General features: G+C 30.0%; 1 protein-coding gene across 1 annotated transcript in view; it reads left to right on the top strand.

Annotated features, from left to right (window-relative positions):
* Positions 1-1,375, top strand: part of LOC111676980 (fringe glycosyltransferase) — a 30,465-nt gene extending 29,090 nt beyond the window's left edge. Inside the window, exons 6-7 of the mRNA XM_023437993.2 lie at positions 745-919; positions 1,023-1,375. Of these exons, the coding sequence (XP_023293761.2) occupies positions 745-919; positions 1,023-1,258 (411 nt within the window). The 3' untranslated portion in view covers positions 1,259-1,375. The remainder of the gene's footprint in view (positions 1-744; positions 920-1,022) is intronic.
* The last annotated feature ends 8,342 nt before the right edge of the window (positions 1,376-9,717 follow it).

The raw sequence follows: 9,717 nt of genomic DNA, 5'->3' as shown, positions 1-9,717 counted from the left end.
GACTACACTATAGACTATAAAGACGACCAGACTAGAAACTAGACTAGACTATAGACAAGACTATAGACTAGACTATAGACTAGACAATAGACTAGACTATAGACTAGACTATAGACTAGACTATAGACTAGACTATAGACTAGACTATAGACTAGACTATAGACTAGGCTATAGACTAGGCTATAGACTAGACTATAGACTAGACTATAGACTAGACTATAGACTAGACTAAAGACTAGACTATAGACTAGACTATAGACTAGACTATAGACTAGACTATTGACTAGACTATAGACTAAACTATAGACTAAACTATAGACTAGACTATAGACTAAACTATAGACTAAACTATAGACTAAACTTAAGACTAGACTATAGACAAAACTATAAATAAACGACTCTACTATTATATAATATATAGATTTCGATATTTTATCGGAAATAAACTTCTCAATTATACAGGGTTAAAATAGTGTTAATTTTAATTAAGCAAAAAACAAACAAAACTTCCCAATTCACGTTTTTATAGTTTACATGCTTCGTAATCCTTTTTTCTTTACAACCCAAGAAATCAGCTTAAACTCTACACAAAACCATTCTAAAATGAAAAACGACAACAATCATAAAACTTTTAAAAGCAAAAAAAAAAATCGTATAAAAATAAATCTTTATAAAACCTTTAATAAATAATGTACTTTAGTTATTTTTTTATGTTACTGATTTTGTTTTTATTTCATTTTACAGAAAAATACTTCGTTAAATAAAAAGATTACATTTTGGTTTGCAACAGGTGGTGCTGGCTTCTGTTTAAGTCGAGCCCTGACATTAAAAATGTTACCCATAGCAGGTGGTGGTAAATTTATAAGTATTGGAGATAAAATAAGATTTCCTGATGATGTTACCATGGGTTTTATTATTGGTAAGTTGTGAAAAAAAACACACACATAGACAAGACAATTATCTGTTACTCGCAAAACCACAAAAACAAAAAATAATCGTAAATTTCTTTCAAAACATTACAGAACATCTTTTAAAAGTACCGCTCACCGTTGTCGACAACTTCCATTCACATTTAGAGCCTATGGAGTTTATACGTCCTGACTCTTATCAGAATCAAGTGTCCTTCAGTTATGCTCTCATGAAGAATCAATGGAATGTGGTTAAGGTTGATGGTTTCGATACAAAAACAGATCCCAGACGATTTTATTCATTACACTGTAAATTATTTCCTTATTTTAGTTATTGTCCTCATAGATGATTTAATTAAGAAAATGAAGTAAAAATATTTTATTTTTTATTGTTGTTGATTTGTGTAAAAAAAATGAATAGAAAGGGAAAATTTTTATGTTTTATTTGTTAAAAATCTGTGATGTAGTTCTATTAATTATAAATATTCTTTATAAAACTTATAATTACTTTAAAAATAATGCTTCCATTTAATTTATTGAAATTATATTAGTGTTAAGTAATTGAAATTTGACAAAAAAAAAAATCTTAAAACTAAATTAAACATTCAGTATTGGAAAAATGTTAACAACTTTTTTTTAATCCTTTTCCATATTGCAAAGTATATTTCAAAAAGATGTTGAATTAAAAAAAATCTATTAAAAATATTGGATTGTCATTTTAAAACATTGATTTAAAATCAAAAATTATGGAACTTAACTGAATGTTTAATTTTGCCGCAATTTGTAACAAAAATCTTCCATGTATTTAAAAACAAATAATTATAATTTTAAAAATTAGTTTTTAATAAAATCTAGTCTCTTTAAGAGCTAAAATTATTAAAAAGGGAACTTTATGTAAAAAAATTGAATATAAAATAAAAATAGAAAATAGTTCCTAAAAATGTATATATTTTTAATAAAAGAGAATTAATGTAAAATAAAAATTAATGAAATTTAAATGAAACATTTTGTAGTTTTATTTTAATGAAGGCCTTATATCTGTATAAATATATGTCTATCTATCTATCTATCTATCTATCTATCTATCTATCTATCTATCTATCTATCTATCTATCTATCTATCTATCTATCTATTTATCTATCTATCTATCTATCTATCTATCTATCTATCTATCTATCTATCTATCTATCTATCTATCTATCTATCTATCTATCTATCTATCTATCTATCTATCGATCTATCTATCTATCTATCTTTCTGTCTATATATATCTATAGTTCTCGAAATCAAAAATATTGGAAAATATCTTTCCTAAACTATAATAAAAAAGACATTAACTATATTTTAATAAACTATAAATTGATATACTTTAAAAACACATATAAAAAAAGGAAAGTTCATTAGGAAAGATTAATTTTAATGTAGGATTTTTTTAAGTAAACAGCACTTATAAACATATTTTTAACATAAATTCTTTTAAATTGAAAATAAATTAAAACTGCTTTTATAAAAAACAACAACACTAGACCCTGCCCCTTTAACGATTACGAAGAAAACACAAAAGACACTAAAATTTCGCCCCAAAAGGAGGAAAAAAAATAAAAGTGTCATTCATCAATTGTTTTTTCTACTTTTTTTGTAGAGAAAGGTGCCCCCAACATATAGACACAACAACAAAAAATCATCATAAAACAAATAAAAAAGCGAAAAAAGATTAAAAAACCTCAATCAAAACTCAGTGTTTAAACAAAAGAGGATTAAACACACATTTTATGGATTTTGTTTAACAACATTGTTGTTATTTGGGGGTTTGGGAACTCGTTTGTTCGTTTCGTTTCATTCAATACTTTGAAGTATCCCAATGTAGTCAAGGTTGATTAGTATCGCACCTGGTGTTGAGTATCTTTTTTGTGTTGTTATTTTTTTCCTTTTTTTGTTTTAAACACATGTTTGTATTATTGTTTAAATATCTACATAGATCCCTATAGATATTGTAAGTATGTTTTAATAAAGTTGGTTTTTGTTGTTTGTTCAGTGATTTTAATTTCGAAAATATTTTTTTTATTAGTCAATCTTCTCTATGTGTGGGTATTTATTTTGGTTTAAAAATTCTCCTGTTTGTCGAGATTTATACGAGAGTGTGTCAATGTGTTTGAACATTAATTTTGATTACATTTTTTTTTTTTTGTTCAGGTAACTTGGAATTTATCTAATTGACTAAACCATTAAAATAAAACCGACATCAATCAATGTAGAGAAATTTTTGGTGGGTATTTAAATTATTTACTTTGTGAAGGAGCGGGTGTATTTATTTTACGAGCATTAGAAGTATTACTTAGGTGGGATTTTTACTTTAAATGTAATTTATCATAAAATCATTTTAGTATTAAAAATGTCTCTTTTGAACACAAAATTTACTTGGAACTAATAAATAATATATTGAGTTGGTCAATTACAATTGTTTAAAAAGTATTATGCAATGAAAAATGTCCTTGTTTTTTCTTCATTAGATCCCATAGAAGAGTCCTTAAATATTAGGTAATGACTCGTGTTTATTTTATACTTAACTAGTGGTCATTATCATCGACAGTATTTTATATAGCTGACTAAGTAATTACTGGTAAATGGCGAAGAAACAAGGATTAGTTATAGCCTAGAGTGTCTATTCAACAAACATGAGGTTTGTGGTTCGATCCCTGCTGTATACCAATTATTATTTTTTAAATTATGTTACCCAGCAAAAACTCGGTTACGGGTTGTACTTCCATAACCACTTACTTTTCAATGACTATTTACATGTCGTCTGCATTACTTCGAAGTACTCGTGTAATTACTTTTCTTTTAATTTGAAATAGTAGTACTTTATTTTCGACTTTGTCATTTTGTTTAGACATTTTATTTAATTGCGTGTTAAGAGTTGGGTTTTATAAAAATAAACAACATCAACTTTGTATCTTAAAACCATTATTTGACGCACAATAAAATAGCTAAGCAGTGGTGCAAAGAGTAGAACATTTACCCAACAAACCGAAGTCAGGGAGTTCGTATTCTGGCTGCTTTTTATTATTAAAAACAAAACAACTTACTTAACAACTTCTTTGTAAGCAAAATATACTTTTTTCACTCCCTATTAGTAAGCGATCGTAGAAGTACTTGCCTCCAATGACATCACCGTGTTAAAGTTATGTGTGAAAATGCTAAAGAAAAAGTAGTGAAAAGAGGTTTTATTAGCATTTTAACTCATTACTTTTCAGTGAAAGTTTTTTCTGCGTATTAAAACATCTTTTTAATGGAGCATTAAGTAAGAAACTGAAGTAGTTAACAAAGAAAGCAACTTGACAAAAATAGAAAGTCTGGTTTTAAATCCCAGCTGATAGGAGACTTTATATATTTGATTTATATAAATAATCTAATCAAAACAACTTGTAATTTGTAACTACAGAACATCATCTAACAAAAATAAGTAAGTAGTCTTTACTTAGTTTCTACATTACCTAACTGATTACCCGTTATGTACATTTTGTATATATTGATAAATTTCAAACTATACATTGCCGCATAAATTTTCTTCATATTTACAAAGAATTTATTCAAAATCCTCTCACATGCGAAGGGTACAAATATTATATTTTTGTTTGCATTTTTATTTTAGTAATATATGGGACCACAAATTGATATAGACAAGTTATTACTTTGACAAAAAAAAAAAACATATCTATTAGGGGGGACCTTATAACACTAAAGTTTCTTACTCAATAAAACCATCAAATCATGTTCTAAAATTTAGTATTTCAAAAATAGTCCCTATAGATGAACTCTTTGAAAAGTAGAACTTTCGTTTATGATTTTATGTTATTTTTTTTTTTGAAGTTTCTGTATAAGAAGTTGTATGTATTGATCACTTGATTCGATATCGTAAAATATGTTAAACACAAATTTTGATTTTATAAAATTTGTTAATATTTGTCCAATTCATAATCGGTGTTGTACGGTTGTATCGTAGTATATCTTAATTTTTTATTATTGACTTGTTTTAGTTTCAAACAATTTTATTTGAAAATTTTTTACTTACAAAGCTACAACGATACGACATCGATTGTGAATTGAACAATTGTATTTTACCAGTTGTTAAAGTTGTTAAACCGATTTTTTTTTGACTGAGCTCTAATATGTGTTCTATTATGAATGTACTTCCTGAGAATGGCTTCAGATGTAGTGAATTTGGAATCGAATAAAAAGGACATCCCTCTTATGACAAGCCTATGTTAATATCATAACTTCTTCAGGTACTTCCAGTGAGTAAATTCAACAGTTCTTTGGAAGTTCATTTTTTGGTGGATTATTATGATTTTTAAACTGAATATTTTAAATAATTTTTAGCACTCCAAATTCTCGTGTTTGGAACCAGAGTAAAAGTTCAGTTTATGCAAAATAAAGGACTTCACGAAAAAATGTCAATTCTTTTAATTTAAACGTTCCCACTACAATCGGTTCTTCGCACCGAAACGACTCGAAGTTCAACGAACAACGACCAAGGATTGTTAACCCATCCACACCGACTTTACACGTGTCGCTGCTGCAACAACAACCTCACGAAAATGGATTTCTATAGTTACTTCCCTAGATTGTGGAAATCATCAAGAGATCGCCCAGTGGTATATTCTCTGTTATCCCCCCGGGGGCATGTTACCTTGGTGAAAGCTACACCTTGGTGTTATTGCAATATCCCGGGGAAAAGAGGTGCTACCAATACCTCTAGTCTGCCGGGACTATAAACTGGTGATGATCAGATGTATCCTCGGCCTTTCCGTGGAATGATCTGGCATGAGGTCTAACCAGAGTACCATATAATCTGGCACTACGGGTGGCCGGTTGCCCGCAGGACTTAGTCCTGGCCGGTCAATTGGTTGAGGTTCCTTCGGGATCCACGTAGTGGCTGTGGTTGAAACCCAAATCGCGGGGAGAGAATGTTGGTTTAAGGACTGATATATCCTATACCTAATGGGTTGGATAATTCTCTCTTCGAACAGGTCTGTGTACGAAGCAGCATATGCCGGATTCCTAAACCCGATCGGTATTTCTTACCGGTCGTGTAGTGGGACGCCGGTATATGCTGGGGAATTGTCAGGTTAGTGTTCAATGGTTGCCTGTCATCCCGTAGAGCGATCTTTATGATCATGGGAATGGAACTGATGCTGAAATTGGTGAAAGATCGGGAAAGTCTCCATATATTGGAGATTAGTACTGATTTAGTATGCCTTTTTACGCTTCGGGGAAGTTCTTCGGTGCTGTTGCCATCTCAACAGGACATTTTGATACATGCTACGCGACTAATTTGTCGGGGCAATTATTGGAATCAATTGACTTTGGAAATTCCTATTTCCTTTGTGCATTGATCGGTTCATAAAAGAGGGATCCTGATTCATTTTGTTGGGTATTTCGGACTACCAAATATGTCTCTAGGTGCTGTTGCCAAACCAACAGAGCCATCTCAGTAGTGTGGTTGCGCGGGCTTAAAGAGGTTAAGGAATGCAATGGAGTGGGTCATTAGATGATGGGGATTGCATTTTGAATAATGCAATCTTTCATGACATCATAAGGGTGGTCACCTTCCGGTTTACCGAAGGATTGATTTCACCTGATGTTGGGACTCGTCACCCCCTTCTATTGACTTTAGACCAGTGATTGCTTTTTCCTTGTCGGGGTTTGCATTGGGATTGAACCCATGCTGTCTGTCATTCCGCAACGGGGCTACTATGGCAAGAGATTAGATAGCTCGAGTACTTCAACAAAGTACTTGTACATGGACCGGCACAGCCATGTACAAAAATTGCTACCTGAGTTCTTCATTGAAGAATTCAGGGGCGCGGGTAGACCGTCTCTAGTCTATCCTGTGGGTGAAAAAGACCACCGTGAAATTAGGCCGTCAAGGCAGGTGTTCACGTTAAACTCTCGACTTCATTCTCTGTTATATACGGGGTTTGAGCAATTTACCAGTTAAATGAATGTCAACTATAATTAAATGAATAAATTATATTAATGCAACTCTTTTGCATTATGCATATAGTAAAAAGAGATCCATTTATGCCAAGATCCAAATTATAATTCATACTTAAGGTAAAATTGTAATTAACATCAAAATGAAAAAAAGCTTTCGTCTTCCAGGACGTCTGAAAAAGTAGCGTAAAAATGTCAATTGATCCGAAGTAATATATTGATTCTAGTTTAACAGTTTGTTACCACCTTAGACTTCCCTTCAGTGATAACGCATACTATTTTGTATACCCTACACCACTATAATGGGAAGGGCATTATAGAATTGTGACAATATATTTAAAGCATAGACAATATATTTGACAGCTATCGTAATCGCCTCAGTATCATTTTCTGAATAGGTTTGACTTCATTGCAATAGGACTAACATCAACTAATCAGCTCAGAAATATTTGTTTCGATATGTTTGACATCTGCCTATACTAATCGGCCAAGAATAATTTTCTGAAACGATTTAGATACATCCGACTTTTAATCAAATGATAGATCGAATCCCAAGGTATTGAATGTTTGGAAATAAATGAATGACTAACAGTTTGGCCCAGTAGAATGCCAAATGTTGTAAAATGAATCTTGTGAACCTTAATATTATTATGAATAGTTTTTCATATTCAAAAAAAAACTTTCATATTTATTTTTTTTATAAAATTTATCATAGAATTTTGTGCATATTGATTGCAGATCATGAATATTTGCAATATTTTAAATATTTTCTATTCTCGTATACATATTTGTGGACAATCAATGACCCAAATGCTAACAAACAAACAAGGCGACAAATAAATAGCAATACATATGTTAGCACATCATTGTATACCAAATATCATTTACAAATGTCCTTTTATAGGATGACCCATAACAAGCATGCAATTGCATGTATGTATATAGTCAAATGCATATACATATATGCATAGAATGCATATAGACAAATATTCATTGCAACAAATAGAAATGCTGGTGGTTATTTGATGATGTTCTCATTTTTTTTGGATTATTATTGTTGTTGCTATTGTTTGTTTGAGTAATCGTAGTAACCAATAGTTTGTTGTTGCTGTTATATGTAGCCGTTCTTATGTAGTTTACAATACTATTTGAATTCTATCGTTCAAATAACTGATATGAAACATATGTTTGTAGTTTCATTTAGATTAGTACATATGGATTGTACTATATACAGTGGATCAGAAATATTGAAAATAATAACACAATCTATAGAACATTAGAGTTCAAAGGTCATAACGGCTTTAATTACGGAAACAAAAAAGTCTTACGAAATTATTTAAAAAAAAAGTGACGATCACATTTGTAGTCTCCGTTAAAGCTTTGTTTTTATACACAACCACTTACCAAAGCATGAAATCTCAGCGGTGTGTTTGAAAATCGATTGTTTTGAAACAACAATATTATTCTGGAATTTTAACTACTATTCATAGATAGTTTGATACTTTTCAAAGTTTTCACAATTAAGGGCTGTAAACAACCTTGTCACTTAAGAGACTAAGATCGCCGAAATACTTAAGAGATTTTGAGGTATTTATACAAAAAATTTAGTGAAAAAAGAAAATGGGAATTACAGTATTAGAAAATTTTGTATTTTTTTCAAAATATGTCACAGTATTTACTTTAAGGGTAGTTTTTATAAAAGTAGTTATTCTAGAAAATATGATAATTAAGTTTATTTTTTAAAAGGTCATGACAACTGAACAGCTGATTCTTTTTTGTCAGTACATTAATTAGTTTTTGTATGAACTTTTGGTATTTAGCACATTTTTGAACATTTACGTATATAAAGGAAGTAAATATGAAATGAGAAAGAGGAGATACAGATACCTCAAAATCGAAACTGTTTTGAGCTCCTTTACTGGAGAATATGGTTGAAATAGTACTCCAAGACGGTCAAATTAGAAAATACTAGTTGATAATTGGTATATAAGTAATTATATTTACAGATAATAATCCTGGATTTTTTTTTTCAAAAATTTCATCAAATCTCTTTAAAAAAAAGTAGCGATCACATTTTAAGACTCTCTTAAAGCTTTGTTTTTATACACAACCACTTACCAAAGCATGAAATCTCAGCGGAGTGTTTGAGAAAATCTCTATTGTTTTGAAACAACAATAATATTCTGGAATTTTAACTACTATTCACAATATTTTCATAGATAGTTTTTAACACTTTTCAAAGTTTTCACAATTAAGGGATGTAAACAACCTTGTCACTTGAGAGACTAAGATCGCCGAGATAGCTAGAAGGTTTTTAGATATTTATACAAAACTTTTTGTGAAAAAAGTAAAAGGGAATTACAAGAACAGACATTTTTGCACGGTTTATAAAAATATTTATGTCATTTTTTGTATTCTAAGGGTAATTTTAATAAAACAGTTTATAAAAGTAGTTGTACTAGAAAATATGCAAATTAATTTTATTTTTAAAAAGCTCAACGCAATGTAGTATCAACTGAACAGCTGATTGTCTTTTATCAGCACATTTGCAAGTTTTTGTATTAATTTGAAGAACAAAAGTACTTGATAATATGTTAATATAATAATAATGGGTGTCAGGAAATACACAAAGGCAAAACATAGGGACTCTTTTGAGTGACAAACTTATATATACCCTTAGATCACTCATATTTTCCTTCAAATATCGATGTTTTCGAAAATCTAAAATCACTCATAACTTCGTTAAAACGCGTTTATATTGAAAAATAAGCCTATTTTTTCTCAAAAATCGATTTTTTGGTGAAAAACCCC

The sequence above is a fragment of the Lucilia cuprina genome, chromosome 5, assembly GCF_022045245.1.
Source record: "Lucilia cuprina isolate Lc7/37 chromosome 5, ASM2204524v1, whole genome shotgun sequence".
NCBI lineage: Eukaryota > Metazoa > Arthropoda > Insecta > Diptera > Calliphoridae > Lucilia > Lucilia cuprina.
Note: the sequence above shows the minus strand (reverse complement) of the source record. Positions and strands in the feature narration are given on the sequence as shown.